Here is a 19,312-nt window from a genome sequence, read left to right on the forward strand (position 1 = left end):
TTTATTTATAGTTTCATAAAATATCATAAGATTACAAAATATTATTCAGAAGTATATATCTTATTTTGCAAGTACTAAATAAAAAACTCAACAGCAATTCGAAGAAAAAGTAATAAACATCATAACACCATCGTAAAGAAATTTTTTTTTAAAGGAAATCATTTCATGTCTGTTGTATGTGTTTTTTTAATTGGAGATTAAGGTTAAATGGGATTTTCTTTTGTTTGATATCTTGTTAAAACCCATTTCAGTAAAGAAATATTTCTTATTTAAATTAAAAAAAGTTGTTATTATTGTGTGTATTTCCAATATTTGGTCGATCATTTTAAACAAAAACAAAAAACCTGTGGGTTTAACAACTAAAATATAAAGAGGTTTTTATGTGTTTTAAATTCAGAACAATTAGTAAAAATGCCTCTAGCTATGTGTTTTCTACCCCATATTTTATATAAACTTGGACAAAAAAGATAACTTTGAATTTTTAAAAAACATACAAACCACAAAAAGCTGCTATATTTTGGTCGTTTTTTCAAAGGCGAGATTCCTACTTTGACAGCTATATCTTTGCACAGATAAAAGATATCTTGCTTATATTTTTTTGCCTGAAAGACACATGTCAAGGCTTCATTCTATTAAGTTTTGAAACTTCCATAGTCGATAATAAAAATGTAAAGCATCCGTTGTCTCTTTTTAAAGAGGCTTTTAGTGCCATACCCTATACTTTAGGTCCCTGTGCACAAACCACAAGTGTTAAAGAGCTGATTTTTTATCAGGTTATAGCCAGCACATATATGTAAAGAGTTTTTGATACTTTTTAAAAACTCCATAACCCAAAAGTGAAAAAAAAAAAAAACAGATTTATAACGGGGCTCCAACTGCGATCAATAGCGCAAAGTGCTATAAACTTTAAATGTGTTTTTCTCCTTTGGCTATAGAGATTAGATTTTAATTTTTACATCTGGTGATACCTGAGACCTTGCAGATTAATGCCCCATCGGTCGTTTTTTTGGTCCTCAAAATTTAGGTTGGGACTGTTTTTGTATAGGTGTAAATCGTTTCCTTGCTCTATAACTCTATTCTTTTTTTTCCTAGTAATTCCCAACTTAATAGTGGTTGTTTGCAATCTTGTTGGGAGTAAATTAGAATTTAAAAAACAAACAAACTGCAAAATCTATTGTCATTAATCCAGTTACCCTCGCTACTGTGTCATTTATCCAGGGAGAATTTTTAATTAAGAGGCTTTTTGATAGTTTCTGTTGATTTTCTATTTATTTGAGAGAAGTCAACTATTTTGAAATTTCCATTCCATCCCAGAACCGCACAATTTTTTTTTGTGTCAAACATTCAGGAAGGTACCAGAATATACTGTCGCATTTTAGAAAATTCTTCAAGTTTTTAGAACATTCTGGAAGTTTCTACAATATTCTGAAAAGTTACAGCTAATGTAACAGTTCTTCAAAAAGTTATATTTATATAAAAAAAATTTATTTCTTTTGATGAAATATTACAGTTTTAAATGAGTTTTATCAATTAGAGGTCTGGAATGCATGCCCTTTAGCTGTCTTAAGAGAGATGTCATGGTTGTTTTTTTTTTTTCAAATGTGCTTTAAATATTGTATCTTATTTTTATTATTATTTTCTGATAATCTCACTTAGTGGCTTTATTTGCAGATTACATATGGGTCATTCCATGCCAAGTGGTGCAAATTTTAATGAGGTCCCTCATGGACCATCTCAGATTTTATTGAAATTTTTTGATTTTGTACATATATATGTTAAAAGCATGTTTTGAAAATTTTAGATCAATATCTAATATGGTTCTTGAAAAAACGCTATTTAAGTAGTGGGCTATTTTGCATAAAATTTCACTCTACAAGAAAAAAGGGTTTTTTCATCATTTTTAACAGCCAATAACTTTTGAACAAGTTAGTTTTATACTTCAATTATTATAAGATAGCAAGTGTGCTGTGGATACTTTGAAAAAAGAAAAAAATATTATTTCTGGCATCTTAACTTTTTCCATAATGGCGGGCTAAAGTTGATTTTTTTGTTTTAAGAATAAGTTTTTTTGTGATTTTAAAGACCTTAATCTTAAAAACTAGTTACAAAGTTAATACAAATCAAATTGCCTGCTGATCTACATGTGGTGGATAAACATTTTTAAAAAAATCAGTTGATTAAAGAGCTGCATTCAAAAGTTATAGGTCTCCAAAATGAGTCAGATCGAGATTTTCGTAAAATTGATCTGTGATGCAAAGCATCTGTTACCTAAGATGGCACTTTTTTTTTTTTATAAAATTTTTTATACGCATCAATTAAAGACTGTTAATTAATAAAAACCAAAAAAATTAATTGGCGCTTATTTATAACCCCCAAAAGGTAGTCTCTAAAAGTCAGGTAAATTTTCCATAAAAAATTATTACTTTTTAAAAGTTTAGTTATTGTTTCATTTAATTCTATATTACCAGTATGTCAATCTAAAAAGTACTAATGAAACCAAATAAATTGTTGTATTTTAGAACTAATTAATAATAAGTAATATGCCTGAGCTTTCTACTTGCTGTATTGGTAAAGCATTAAATGAACAGTGCTATCTATCTAATAAAAGTAAACGCTACCAAGAACTGTCTAAACTAAACCAAAAGCTTATTTCTTTGAGAAGCAAAATAAATCCCATAGATTTTATTTGTAGCTATCACGAGAAAGTTTACTTGTCGAGGTATGAGAATGAACATCGCAGGTATTGTTGTAATCCGTTGAACAAGCACACAAAAAATGTGAAAAGTAAGTTTCAATATTTAATATCTTAATTTAATAAAAATACCTTAATAACACTAAATAAATAAAAAAAAAAATATTTAATAATTATTTCCGTTATTTTTTAGATTCTCTTAGAGTTATCAGTCTTTCATATGCCAAAGATTTTGGTTTAATACCTGGTCAAAAAATTTGCACTAGTTGCAGAAAAGTTCTGAATTGCAAACATAATACAAAAGAAAATGAACTCCAAGAAAAAGAAATTTATGTTGACAACCATACATTAAAAGAAGATCTTAATTCAAGTATTGCAAGTTTTGGATGCTCACCTCTAAAACTTGTTTCAAAAAAAGATAGAGTTGCATATGGAAAGCGTAAAATTGATAGCATAAGAGCTCATACACAAAAGGCTGTTGCCAATGTGCTAGGTTTAGAAATAGCTGCACTTTGTGGAATTGAATCACCCTCAAAAAAATGTTTGAAAAAAACAAACACAGATTTAGACAATATTATGACTCAAATTAAGTCAAAATTTGAAAAAACATTGTCAAATTCTGAAAAAATCACACTTCTTACACTCACTCCAGACAGTTGGTCAATAGAGAAAACTCAGAAGTTTTTTTTTACTTCAAAAAGATCTGTAGTACAAGCCAGAAAATTAAGTAAAAAAAGTGGAATACTATCAAAACCTTCTCCAAAATCGGGTAGAAAACTAAGCGAAGATGTAATTACAGAGGTTGTTCATTTCTACGAATGCGATGAATATTCAAGGGTTTGTCCAGGAAAAAAAGAGTTTGTTTCAGTTAAAGTAGATAGTAAAAAGCAACATATCCAAAAGTGCCTTCTACTAGTCAATATGAAAGAGCTACATATTGAGTTTAAAAAGAAATATAATTATCTTAAAGTTGGATTTTCAAAATTTTGTGAGCTAAGGCCCAAGTGGTGCATTCCTGTGGGTGGTGCTTCTGGTCTGCATGCAGTTTGTGTTTGCCAGTACCATCAAAATGTAAAGCTCCTTGTACAGAAAATTCCTGGAATTTCTGATTACAAAATCTTATTAAAATTAATGGTTTGTAGCATTGAAAATAGAGATTGTATGCTGCATAGCTGCGATAAATGTCCTGCTAAAAAGGTTTTGTTAGACTACATTGACACTTTGTTTACAGAAAAAGAAATTAGTGAAGTTAACTTTTATCAATGGCAAAAATCAAATTACCAATGTACTTTAGTACCAGCAACTCTACCTTTAGATGAATTTATTGAAATGGTTTATGAACAGTTAGATAGTTTACGAGTGCATCATTTTATATCAAAAAGTCAAGCCACCTACTACCAACATTTGAAAACTAATTTAAAAGAAAATCAAGCTTTGGTTCTTCTTGACTTTGCAGAAAACTATAGTTTTCTAATACAGGATGCAGTGCAAGGTTTTCACTGGAATAACTGCCAAGCAACTGTGCACCCCTTTGTTGCGTATTTTATAAAAGATGGAAAACTTGATAGTCAAAGTTATTGTGTTATATCAGATCATCTGAAACATGGAACAGATGCTGTTCATTGCTTTATCGGTAATGTTATTGATAAATTTAAACTATTACAAACATTTGAACACATTATCTATTTTAGTGATGGAGCTGCATCACAATATAAAAATTACAAAAATCTTATCAACTTATGCTACCATAAACACGATTTTGACATGACTGCAGAGTGGCACTTTTTTGCAACATCGCATGGTAAAAGTCCTTGTGATGGTGTTGGTGGAACAGTGAAACGTCTTGTTGCACGAGCCAGTCTACAATCACTAAACGATCCTATTGACACACCAAGCAAAATGTACAACTGGTGTGTTCAACACGTCAAAGGAATATCTTTTTTTTTTGTTGACAAAGTTTCAATAGAAACACATACTACAAACTTCAATTTGGAAGAGAGATATCGTTCTTGTTTGACAATACCTGGGACACGAAACCACCACAGTTTTATCCCAATGTCACTTACCTCAATAAAAATAAGAAGAGTCTCATTTGATATTATTTGCACTAATGTGGATTTTTCTACTTGCAGAATTTATATTAATAAAATTTCCAGTTACTCACCAGGAGAATATGTGGCCTGCGTTTACGATGCTCAATGGTATTTAGGAAATATTCTTAGTATTTCAGAAGAGCATCAAGATCTTAATATGAAATTCATGAAAAAGTCTTTATGTAACAAGTTTATGTGGCCATGCAGAGATGATCTTTGTTGGGTACCTCTAATGCATATTTTATGCAAAGTGCAATCTCTTAAAGTCCAGTCAAACAGTGGAAGATTTTATAGTATTGACTTAAAAGAAATCAATGAGATTATTTTATTATTTGAGAAATTTAACTTTTTGTAAATATTATTATTTTTGTTTATTTTCTTAAAAACATTTTGTTTGTTTTTCATTAAAAAAATTATTGTATTATAAAGAGGGGAGGGGACAGAGGGGAGGGGACTTTATCTATTGGGATTTAAAAGTTCTTTATCTAGAGGGATTAAAAGGCTTTAAGCATTGATATTTTTTAATTGATATTTCATAATAAATAACATTATATAATTCAATGCATTTATTTATTATGTCAATTTCAGAATTTTATGGAAAATTTACCTGACTTTTAGAGACTACCTTTTGAGGGTTATAAATAAGCGCCAATTAATTTTTTTGGTTTTTATTAATTAACAGTCTTTAATTGATGCGTATAAAAAATTTTATTAAAAAAAAAAAGTGCCATCTTAGGTAACAGATGCTTTGCATCACAGATCAATTTTACGAAAATCTCGATCTGACTCATTTTGGAGACCTATAACTTTTGAATGCAGCTCTTTAATCAACTGATTTTTTTAAAAATGTTTATCCACCACATGTAGATCAGCAGGCAATTTGATTTGTATTAACTTTGTAACTAGTTTTTAAGATTAAGGTCTTTAAAATCACAAAAAAACTTATTCTTAAAACAAAAAAATCAACTTTAGCCCGCCATTATGGAAAAAGTTAAGATGCCAGAAATAATATTTTTTTCTTTTTTCAAAGTATCCACAGCACACTTGCTATCTTATAATAATTGAAGTATAAAACTAACTTGTTCAAAAGTTATTGGCTGTTAAAAATGATGAAAAAACCCTTTTTTCTTGTAGAGTGAAATTTTATGCAAAATAGCCCACTACTTAAATAGCGTTTTTTCAAGAACCATATTAGATATTGATCTAAAATTTTCAAAACATGCTTTTAACATATATATGTACAAAATCAAAAAAATTCAATAAAATCTGAGATGATCCATGAGGGACCTCATTAAAATTTGCACCACTTGGCATGGAATGACCCATATATTACTTATACAATTATAAGTAAGTTTACTAAAATAAGCTGCTCATATAGATTATAAACAAGTAAAAACCTAAAAAAGTTTTTACTTGTTCATTCTTGCAGTATAACCAAGTTTGTAAATAACCTGTCTGTTATCTAAGTTGTAAAATAAAAATTTATTAGCATTGCAAATAAATTAATATAATATAAAAATGAAATCAGTTATAAATGAAATCAGTTACAGGCATCCTATAGATTATTAATTGGGTGTTTAACTTTATATAGAGAATGGAATTCTATGAGTAATGAACAACGAAAAGATTTTGAGACTGGTGAAGAGAACTCCACTTATGCTCATCTAGTGTAAGTCATGTGTTTTGTATTTCTTTGTATTATTGATATGTCAGATGTACCCAAGATATGCTCCCAAATATGAAAGTAGTATTTTTCAAAATAAAATTTTGTTATTTTTTTTTTAAGTTGAATTATTCTTTTAAATTAGTGGAGCATTTCTTTAATTTAAATTAAGAAAATGTGTTTAGTGTTAGTATCAAGTCACTAAATAACTAGTCACTGTCAACTTTAGTTAAAATTTAGGTTTTTATTCATAATACAGTTTTTGAAATATATATATATATATATATATATATATATATATATATATATATATATATATATATATATATATATATATATATATATATATATATATATATATATATGGCAGAGATTAACAGCAATAATACATGATTCTATTTTACCAGCAAAATTGAATTTCTTTGAAATGAGATAGGTATAGGTGTTAAATTTCTTTGTATCAGAAATTTAACACCTATACCTATCTCATTTTTTAAGATTTGTCAAGCCAATTTATTCTTAAAGATGCCTTAAAGAAATGTAATGCACTTTATCAGCGGCTTTAAACAATATTGAAAACTATTTGAAGATGTTGACATCAATAAATATTCTTTTCGGAATTTTGACATGATGTCAACAGTGATCACCTTGATTGATTTTTTTCTCTAACAAATTTTTTTTTTCTTTATCATTGGGAAAAATAAGGCTTATGAAGAGGTTGGAAAGCGTTTAAGCTAGCTTTTGTGCTCTCACACAGATCTCACAGTGATCGCTTGAGCGTGCTTTTAGTATCAATAAGCCACTTTAGGTTGAAAACTTGTATTTTAGATCTGACATCATTTTAGATCGGATATTATCCTTTAATGATATTGTCATATTAATAAAGCTAAATGTTGCATTTTTAGTTTTTTAAAAATCAAGTCTTAATGAAGTTTATTTTTAAGAAATATTTTATGCTTTACATTGTATGAGATATTGAAGAAAGATAAAGGCCTTAAATATATATTTATTAGCTTTAGTATGGAGTTTTAAGTAAAATTATTGTTCAAAAATCTTTTCAATGTTTTCAATTGCTTTTTTTCAATTGAAAAATGTTCTGACTTTTAAGGACTTCATTTATCCAAAATTTTTAAAGTTAAAGCCCTTAAAAGTCCTGAAATTTTTTTCAGGATTTTACATTAAAATGGGGGAGAAATATTATAATTTTATAACCAAATATCCTGGAAAATAGGAAAATGGTCCTGGAAAGCCCTGAAACTTTAATTTTATTTTTCTTTGAGAACCCTGTGATGGCAGTCAGTTTGAAAAGCTCTTGTTTTTGTTTTCTTTTAATGATTGTCAATAACTTGACATCTCTGTTGGCAAAAGTACAACAATGTTATCATCATATTACTCAACAGATTACTAATTTCATTACATCATTAAAATATATTTTTGTTATATTTGAAAAACTTTTTTTTATAAAGAAGGATAAATAATTAAAACAAAGGAAAACAAACAGAGTTCTTTGTTCAGAATAATCACAGATTTATTTTAAGAAAAAGCTTATACACAAATCATAGTCAACGAAAAATTTATCGCTAAAGTATACCTAAAACAAAGTAGGACACATAAGGAAACATAAATCTTCATTAATACAAAAGTTTAACGTACTTTAAAACAACTATACATATGCATAGATATATCAATATTTAAAATAAATAAATTTAAAATGACAGGAGGTATAAGATAAAATATAAAATGATAGGAGGTATAAGATAAAATGATAGGAGGTATAAGATAAAGAACTTTATTGCACAATCATATTTTATGTATTGGTGGTAATAAACTTCTTCTCAGAATCGCGTTCATTATTACCAGCATATCGAAGAGGCTCAGCACCAATATCTAGTTTATCTTACCAGATATACATCATCGCCATTTATGCTTTACCCCATGAATAATGTCTACTCCATACTGCAGTAAAAAAGGACACACTACAAACAGCCAAAGCCCTAACTTCACCCAAATTTTTAAAGCACTAATATTTAAAAAAAAAATGAGGATAGTGAGATATGTGAGTTCAACACCAAATAATAAAACCAATTTAAAATAAAATAAAGCTAATATATATGTATGTATATATATATATATATATATATATATATATATATATATATATATATATATATATATATATATAGATAGATAGATAGATAGATAGATAGATAGATAGATAGATAGATAGATAGATAAATAGATAGATAAAATAAGCTAAATATATAGAATAAAATATAAATTTCAAAAAAAAAAAAAAAGACAAAAAACAATAGACTACAAGCTAGTTATAAGCAAGCTACAGATTTTTTGCAATAACCAATTTTTTATTTTGCAAAGTTTAGGTAGTTGACTAAATTTTAAGGTAATTATTAAGGTATTTCTCTAAAACACATTTAAATTCATTTATAAATGTAAGGGTATAGTTTGAATGATTTAAATTTTTTTTAATAAAAAATATCTAGACCAATGATGGTAATAATGATGATGAACTAATTTAAGACCTTACCCTGAGTATTAAGAGATATAAATATTTAAAAGTATTATAGTAGTTGAATGTAAAAATAAAACAAATTAATATCATTTAATTTTTTTTTTTAATAATACTATTAAACATTTTGTTGATTTATATCTAAAATATAATGTAAATTTTAGTTTTAAATGATGTTGCAGACAATATTGTCTAATAAAGAATATTTATTCAGTAAGAAACTTTTGTTTGTTGCTCTTTCTTTTATAAACTTTTCCTGATACATCTCGATTAATCCTTGATTTTCTTCTTAACTCTCAATTAAACCTCGATTAATTCTTAATTAAACCTCGATTTTCCTGATCTCGATGCTTCAACAGTAGTCTGCCATCTTGTGTTTGTCCCAGCGTCCTTGATAGCATTTTTCAATGGTCTTAAAATCTTTATGGAGTTGCTCTCTTTGTTCTTCACTCACATTTTCAGAAAACTCAGAAAGATGAATATTTATATAATGAAGTTTTATACTCGTTTTACATCCAAATCATAAAACGCTTTTAACATTCTATCAATTAAATCTGCATAGTTTTTAGCTATTTTATTTCTAAGAATTTTTTTTACAACATCCACAAACAGCAACCATGTAGTTTTCTCTTTGCTCTCCATTGTTTAAACAAGTTCTTTATCATTTATAAGAAGCCGGATTTGTGACCAATAAAAAACTCCAGCTTTTTTTTCTCTAATGACAAATCAGGTAATGTTTTAACTAAATACGGAAAACAAAAATTATCAGTTTTCAGCAAATAAAAATAAATTAACAAATTGTTTTGTGAAACCAAGTTTAAGAGTGATGGAAAAACTATTTTATTTTTACTAACAATGGGTTTATTTACAATTTTTAATATGCCCACTGTGAGAGTTTTGTGAATTAGCCATTCCTTTTTTATTCAATGTTGTTTTCTCGCTCGACTATCCCACAGCATAGATAATTTAGTAAACCTTTCTCCTGACCAAAGAGAAAGTTAACCATTTTTAGATCTACACAAATAATCCAGCTGTGTTCTGGATGTTTAATCAAGTTAAGCACCATTTCAATGTCATGGTAAATCTCTTGCAAATAAATAGTGGTCAATTGGTAAAGAACAAAAAATATTACTATTGTTCAAAAGGCAACATTTGAGGCTTCGCTTTGAGATAAACAGTTTTCATTCCGTAGGAAACTTTTGCAAAGCTGCCAGAAAGGTTTTCCCTTTAATCAAGAGGCTAATAGTTCTGCTGCTTGCTTAGAAAGTCCCAAATCATTCACAAAGTCATTCAGCTTTATCTGAATAAAGCACTGAGGCATTTTTAAAGGTTTCGCATTAAAGAATTCTTCAAATTTTGGTATAAATTCTTCTGTTTCCGTAGCAGACATGCTTTGTTCATCATCTGACGAAAATAAACCTTTAAAAATTGGAAATTGAATCTTTTCAAAATGTTAAATTGATCTAATAGCAGAAGGAATGTTGTGATTGGCTATTTTTTGCCACCTTATTTTTCCAATACCAGAGATATTGATAAGGCAGAGAGATATTATAAAAAACAGCATTTGTCAATGTGGTTTAGTGATTCTCTCCACACCATGGGGACTCTAAAATGTAAATTTTTTCTTTTACATTTTGTTCAATCTCGAAGACTCTTTTTGAAAATATGGCACACAGCATGTGGTGCACAATTTTTACCTTGGTCACCAAGTTTTCATAAAAATGCCTACAAAAAACCTTATTTTTGAAAAATTGGAAGTTACAAAAAAACTAGACAAAAACAAAGTTCAGATTTGAAATCAGCATTAAAGAATACATAAAAATCAGTTTAAATATCTTATGTAACAGAAAAATGTTTTTTTTTGTAGACCTGTGTAATTAATAACATTTTTTGATTCTATAATTTTTGAATTTTTTCTTTTAAACTTTTTTTAGATCTTTTCTGTATATGATGAAATCATTTGATGTTGGTAAAGTGGAACGAGAAAATTTTTTACATAAAATGAGTGTTATTGGAGACTTAAGTGCAGGTAATTTTTTAAAAACGGTTTTGAATTTTTGATATATTTAAATAGAAGTTTTTTTTATATACATGCCTTGTTCCATGTTTAAATAAAGTAGGGTGTTGTGTTTATAATATATTCTCTTTAAGACCGGCACCGATATATAAGATAGGGCCGTATATATATACATGTATAATAATATGACACATGTCCCTAATAAACAAACTATATATATAAATGTCAAGAAATCAAATTAACTCATAAATCTTCATAATCGAGTGATATTTTATTCTTTATTCTTCGTCCACGACTTGATAATCGAATTGTTTGATTTTCTTTTGTATTTTCAACTAAATTGTTCTCTTTAATTATTTTATTATTCTCGCTCTCCAATTCCAATGACGTTGTACCACTATTGCATTCTTCAAACGAAAGAGTAGTTTGTCCTCTGTGCATTATAGCCACATTATCCCGAGTCAGGCATGGAGCAGATATAGCATAAACTTTTCTAAGTTGAATCTGATTTCGACGAAGGATATGTCGATTGTGATTTAATTTTACTTCATATGATCTAGGGGCAAAGCATTTCATTATTTTACCTCTAAGACTCCATTTACGAGTTACTTCGTTTTGAATTGCAACAGTTTGGCCTTGTCTATAGACGTATGGTTCAAAAACACCAATAATTTTATCATAGTATTTTTTAGATTGAACTCTCTCTTTGAGTATATCTCTTGCAAGTTTTGACTGTTCTTTATTTCGAGATTGAAACCTGGGTAAGTTATCTCTCAGTTGACGCCCATGTAATAGTTCCGCTGGAGATAAACCACATTTTATTGGAGTATTACGTAAAATTAAGATACCTTTATAAATGTCCTCATTTGGCATATAGCATTTCTTTATCAACAGTTTTACTGATTTTACAGTTGCCTCTGCTAAACCATTCGATTGTGCATAGTGTGGACTACTTTTTATGTGCTTAAATTGCCATTGTTGAGAGAATTGACGAAACACTTTCGAACTATATTGTGTACCATTATCTGACACCAACTCCTCAGAGATACTATTTCTAGAAAAAGATTCTTTGCATGCTTGTATAACATTTCCTGATCCAGTACTTGAAAGCAGAAACACCTCAGTTCACAAGCTATAATAATCGACAATAGTTAAATAGTTTTTATTAGCCCACTGAAACAAATCAGTTCCAAGTTTTTGCCATGGTCGTGTTGGGACATCAGGAATTAGGAGAGGTTCTTTTGGCTTTGATGGGAGATACTTTATACATGCCTCACATTTTCGAATTAACTGTTCAATTTGGTTATTTAAACCTGGCCAAAACACACTCTGATGTGCATGACGTTTGCATTTCTCCATTCCCAAGTGACCTTCATGCAATTTTGAAAGAATTTCTTTTCGCATACTAACTAGGATTATTATTCTATTTTGATATAATAAGAGTCCATCGATTTTAACTATTTCATCTTTAATATCCCAATAAGGTTGGAGATTCGCCGGACAGTATTTTTTGGAATTGGGCCATCCAGAAATGATACTTTCTTGCAATTGGTTTAAAAGTTCATCTTCTGCAGTTTTTTGCTTAATTTCTTCTAAACAACTCTCTGTAGCAGGCACAATTTTATTATTGAATTTACATACACATTGAGATCATTTTCTGCAATCTCATCGTCTTTGGTAGGATTAGATACAGGTGCACGAGACATTGCATCTGCATCAGTAATAGATTTGCCTGCAACATGTTCTGCAGTAAATGAAAATCTTAATAACTTCATTCTTAAACGTTGAATTCTTGGAGACATATCAATTAGTGAGCGATAATTTAATATTGGAATTAAAGTTTGTGATCTGTTTCTAATATAAAATTTGGCAAACCATACAAATATTTTGACATGTGTGTGCACCCCCATGTTACTGCTAACATTTCCATTTCGATTGGATAATAATTTTTTTCAGTTGTCATAAGAAATCTAGATGCACAATCAATTGGTTTGTATATACCATTATGATTCTGGTAAACAATTACGCTAAGTCCATTTAATAAACTTCCATCTGTTCTTACTTTTACAGGTTTTTTAACATCGTAGTGTGCCAAAATGGGTGGATTGGTTAAACTATTTTTTACCTCATTGAATGCTCTAGTATGATTTTCAGTCCAAAACCATGCTGATCTTGAACTCAAAAGATCTCGCAAGGGTTCAGCTACTTTAGCAAACGATGGATTAAATTTTGCTAATTGCTGGGCCATGCCAAGAAAACTACGTAAAGACGTGATATTTGTTGGTTTTGGAAAATTTTTTATTGCTTCAACTTTTTTGGTCAATGATTTTACTCCTTCTGCTGAAATTTTATGACCTAAAAACTCCACTTCTGTTTGATCAAATAAACATTTATCTACATTAAGGGTAACTCCATTTTCAGCAAATCTATTTAACAATGCTACAAGGTTTTCGTTATATTCCATTTCTGTATTTCCAAAAACTAAAAAATCATCCATACTTTTAACCACTTCTTTTAGATCATCAATAACTTTATCCATTTTTTTACTAAAAATTTCAGGGAGTGATGTTAATCCAAATGGACCCCTCGTTGGGCAGAATCGCCCAAAAGGTGTCGTAAATGTACATTTTAACTGACTTTCAATATCCATTGGTAACTGCCAATATCCTGAGTTAGCATCTAATTTTGCCATATATTTACATCTATTTCCAAGTTGGGCCAATGAATCGTCTACACTTGGCAGTTCATAGAATTCGCGCTTGGTGTCTTTGTTTAATTGTGTTAAATCAATACAGATACAAAGTAGTCCATTTGGTTTTTTCACAATTACTATTAAATGACACCAGTCTGTAGGTTGATCTACTATTTTGATAACACCCATCTCTTTCTAGCTCTAGCTTCAACGGTTCTAGTAGTGGGAACACTACTCGTTGTGGCGCTCCAATGTGGTATGGTGTTGTATTTTCTTGTGTTGTTATATGTACAAGGTCACCTTTAATAGTTCCTAACCCTTTGAATACTGAAGGAAACTGTTCTACAATGTTACTTTTTGATTTTGAAATCATAGCACACATGAATCATTCAGGAATATCTACTTTAACTAGGTTAAACTTTTGTAAGGCAGGTCTTTGTAAAGCAGTTTGCACATTATCACAAACATATATAGTAATTAATTTACTGTTCTGACCGTTTATAGAGAATGATTTTTTAAAGTATCCAAGACAATTGAGTTGCTTATAATCAGGACCAATTATTCGTTTATTAGTAGTGTATAAATGTTCAATTTTAATTCCAAACTTTTTTAAATGTTTAGTTCCTATAACTGTGACTTCAGCGCCTGTGTCAATTTTAAGTGTTATTTTTCCATATTTTACTTTTAATTGAATTTCCCAAGGTCTGTTTACACAATCTGCAATGAATTAAATTTAAAATCTCTATTATCACTATTTTGTGTGGGTGAATTAAATTTATTTTTACTGTACAATTGTTTTCCAATACGATCTACACTTTCACTTTTATTATTTCGCAACTCAGATAAACTCGTGCTTTTTCTGAAGAACGACAAATTTCTACTGCTTTATCTAGTGTCAAAGTCTTTTCAGAAAATAATTTCTCACGTACTTTGTCACACCGTATTCCATATACAATTTTATCTCTTAATAAACTGCCAAAACAATCTTCAGTATTACAAAAATTGCAATTTTTACTTAATAATTTAACTTCGGTTAAGAAATCATCAAAGCATTCACCATCTTCTTGACAACGTTTAAAATATTTATGTCTTTCTAAAGTCTCATTAATAATGCCTTTAGCAAACACTTCCATTTTCTCCAATATAATAGCTGGATCTGTTTTTTCATTTTTGGTTAGGTTTAATGATTCGTAAATATTTCGAGTTTCTGAAGAAACCATGTACCTTAACATAGCAGCTTGATACGCAAGTGGTTTTTTCTCTAAATCCGACAACAAAACATAATCCTGCCATTTATCAATCCAGGAGCAAAATGCAGCATACCTATCTACAACTAAATCTAACATTGGAGGAGAAACACCAACTTTACCACTTTCTGCCATTTTTTATAAATAGATTCTCAAGATTAAACAAAATAATTAGAAAATACTATAAAACTTTATTTTCGCACGTTTATTTATATACTCGTAGCGCCATGTTGTGTTCATAATATATTCTCTTTAAGACCGGCACCGATATATAAGATAGGGCCGTATATATATATATATATATATATATATATATATATATATATATATATATATATATATATATATATACATGTATAATAATATGACACATAGGGTGAACAATAAAGTTTATGTTATTTAAATAAAATAGGGTAAACAATAAAAAATTTTCCTATGTATAATAGGGGGAGTCAAAAAAAGTAAATTTTTTTATCTAAAAAACCATGTCCCCAAAATTTGGATAAGGTATATAAAAAATAAACCTCAAAAAAGTTAATTGGTATCTAATCACTTTTGAACCCCCTTGAGTCAATAATTAAGGTAAAAAATGATCGAAAAGTGGTCATTTTCAGGGCGTCTTGAGAGATTTTTTTAGTATTATACATATATAGAAATATAGATATTTTTGTTTAAAAATATATTGTTTTTTTTTACTATTTTTTCACTACTTCGAAAGTTTAGGTTTTTGCCAGAAAAAATAAACAGTGCTTGGCTGTGACAATGTCATTTATAGGGTTTCCAATTATCCGACATTAATGACTATCCGGGTATCGAATACTGAAATTCAAATTATTCAGATATATCCGGATATCCAGATAACAAAAAAAAAATAAAAATTGAAGTTAATACTTTCATGGTGTTTTTAATGGAATTAATTTTAGCAATATACATTGAAAGTTCAAATATAAAAAAAAATAAAACAGTTATACTATTTAAGTTTATTTCATTTTTAAAAATGGATATTTCAAAAAAATAATTGCATTAAAAGTTTCAAAATTTAAACGAGTTCTAATTTTTGTCCGAGTTAAACCAGCAGTTGAAAGAACTCACTCTGTTGCAGTAGATGTTGGTCTTATTGTTAGAAGTGCATTAAACAATATATTTAGGTTGTTTGTTCTTGTTTTAGTGGTTGTTAAAAACATTAAATCATTTTTCAACAATGAAATAGTTATGCTGCTCTGTTTTTCTGCATGAGTAATTAAGGAAATAGCTGCTTTCAGCTTTTGCTGCATAATATTATTATCACTTTGACTTTCAGGCATACTTTCACTTGCTATTTCTTTTGCAATTTCCTTGACCTCATTATCAGTACTGCTGCTGTCACCACTAGATGTATGAATCCTTTTAAATATTTCTACTGCTAAAGCAATGGCAGCAGATTTTGAAGTATATTCAAAAAGTTTAGTAGAATGTGAAATATTGCCTGATTTTAAATATAATATTAATGTCATGAGGATTTTATCACGACGTTCATCCATTCGCCTTTTTATCTGTTTTAATAAATTTTTACTTATATTTTTTTGTATCTGATCTATGATTTCAAATATAAATTTATAAACACCTTCAGCAGTCAAAAGAGTTGAAGAATTTTTACTCAACTCCTTTGTTGCAGTTTCTATTGGTAATAAGACATTTAATAGTTCTTCTAAAGTTGATACATTCTCCTCTGAAATCTTTTGTTGCCTAATTCGTTTAAAGTTTTATTTATAGGATCCTTTTTTTGAAGGAATCGTTTGAGGATGGTTGAATATGATATCAATGAATTCCACCGAGTTTTGATATCTAACATCAACTGCAATGTCATGCCTGCTTGTTCATTAACATATCCTTGTAAAATGTTGTTTTTGACTGGAGAGAATTTTATCATTTTATAATTCTTTTGAGATTTTGTACAACTTTTTGAAAATCTTCAGTGAGATCTATGATTTCAATGTCTTTCTCTAGCTCGCAGATTATGTTAGCATCTTCAAAACTATTTGAATTCAACTTATCATCAATGCTTTTGACAGATTCACCTTCACTATCTTCACTAACATCTACATAATCTGTTACTTCTTCATATTCTTCGCAAAATTTTGATTGTCGTTTTTTATACAGTACATCAGTTATTGCTAAATGCAAACTGTGGTTATAACAAAGTTGAGATATGATGCCTAATAGCCTTCCATATTTGACCATAAGGGCTGCTCCATCGTGTGTTGATGATATTATATTTGACTTAATGTCAATTTCAAATTCTTTTAACTTATTTTCAACATATAGTTTTGTTTGTTCAGCATTACATGTACTTTTTATGTGAACTAACCCCAATACATACACTTCAAATTTTTTCATTAAATTTTCAACAAGGGCATGAAGTGTAACATTAAGATATCTATTCATAGAGTTATTATTCATGAGAATTTAACATTTTTTCTCTTTAGATCCTTGATAATATTGTTTCTTTTTTTTTAATTTCATAAAATTTTAAAATGCACTTTGTTGCAGTAGTAGGGCTTTTAGGCATGTCAAACCCTTTATTTTTAATGTACCCAATATTGGCTTGTGATTTCACTATAGAATTCATTGAAAAACCATCCTCTGCTACACATTGCGATAAAATTTCCTCCAATGCTTTAGTTTTAACAAATTTTTTTATAATTTTGTCAACATAAGTACCTTTAAACTTTTTTGATGTTGATGGTTCACTTTGTTCACAACTTATCCTAAATAAATTTTTAGTAGCAGTATATAGGCTAGTGGAATTTAAGAAAATCTTATGAATTTTTAAATGATTAAGAAGTGGTGTTGTAGATGATCCTTTACATCCTTTACATCCTACTGCAATGCTTACAAAAAGCAATATCCCTATTATTTTTTTTCATTTCTCTTAAAATGGTTCCAAACTTTTGATCGTTTTAAAATTACTATAACTTTTTAAGTTTAAGAAGTCTAAAAATAGTTATAAATTAATAATAAAAATAATAATAAAAATAATTATATTTATAAATTAAATTAAAGTAATAAATCTAGAGTGAAATATTAATCAAAATTTTGTGTAATAAGTCACTTATTAAACTAAATACTTATATAAATATGCTAATAATTTGTTGTATGAACAATTTAAAACAAACTGGAAACTGTTGTTAATATAGCTTAAAATAATAACAAAAAGGTAAAATAATATAAATCATCATAGCAAGCAAAAAAGAAACTAAAAGCAATTTAATAAAAGATAAATACTGTTCAAGAATCCTTAATGTTACAAAAATCACTAAAAAAAAATCACAAAAAAACCATTATACTTAAAGTTAAAAAAAAAAAAATTCGAAAGTAGAATATTAAAAACATTTAATTTACAATTAAAATGCCTAAGTTTAAAAAATATATACATTCAAAATTGTCTACTTAATATGACATGAATGTAATATTGAGCAGACACAAATCAATGTGATTAACTAACTGAGCTACAAAGTGTAACAACAAACAATTGTTACAAAGAGTAGAAAAAAATAAACTAACATTTAAGAAAATAAGAATAAGTTTTTATTTTGAGTAAATAACTTATTTAGAAGGTTGTTATTTTAATTTAAACTTTCCATCTTTTAACTCCATGTTTGAAAACAATGTTTTAGTTTATCAAAAAATATCCGGATTGGCGGATATTTGATGAAAATTATCTGAATTTTTGAATAGTCAAAATAAGACGGATTATCTGGATAATCAGATATCCGGATATCTGAATTGGAAACCCTAGTCATTTATCTGTACTGAAAAATCAAAATGAGTCAGAATAAATAAAAAAATATATGTTTATTTGAAATTTTATATCAGAGAAAAAACATTCAACTCTTTATCTTTTTCACACCATGATCAAATTTAAATTTTGAAATTGTACCGGATTTTTGTTTTTAAAAATGTTATCTAAAATCAGATTAAACTTTGTCTACAAAGGGGAATCTTTTGTGTTTTTTAGTTTCATCCTAATATCTATGAATATACTGCTCCATCATACTTTAGATTCTAAATGGTCATTTTACAAAAATCAAAGTTTCAGTATATTGTTAAAATTTTGAAGAAAGACTGAGTATGCCAATAATGGAAGTGAGAGTGAGTCTTTAACTAGTCATTATCAAACCCAATTATGTCAAAAATCAAATAAGAAAAGACATTTAATAAGACAGTCAAGAATGGTGGTTTTTTCCTTATATTTGTATCCATTTTGTAAATTTCCTTAATATCTTGTTTTACAGCTATTGGGTTTGTACAAATATTTTTGTACAGATGCATTTGATGTACGGCTTTGATGTCAAGAAAAGGAGCATTTGATGACCTCAGATTATAGTTACCATTTTGCATA

At 28.3% G+C, this 19,312-nt stretch overlaps 1 protein-coding gene across 1 annotated transcript in view; it reads left to right on the forward strand.

The window, feature by feature from the left end:
• The window catches only part of LOC136071976 (uncharacterized protein KIAA0513-like), a 79,983-nt gene that overhangs the window by 50,340 nt on the left and 10,331 nt on the right, over positions 1-19,312 (forward strand). The window contains exons 9-10 of the mRNA XM_065818731.1: positions 6,377-6,454; positions 10,910-11,004. Of these exons, the coding sequence (XP_065674803.1) occupies positions 6,377-6,454; positions 10,910-11,004 (173 nt within the window). The remainder of the gene's footprint in view (positions 1-6,376; positions 6,455-10,909; positions 11,005-19,312) is intronic.

The sequence above is a fragment of the Hydra vulgaris genome, chromosome 15, assembly GCF_038396675.1.
Source record: "Hydra vulgaris chromosome 15, alternate assembly HydraT2T_AEP".
Classification (NCBI taxonomy): domain Eukaryota; kingdom Metazoa; phylum Cnidaria; class Hydrozoa; order Anthoathecata; family Hydridae; genus Hydra; species Hydra vulgaris.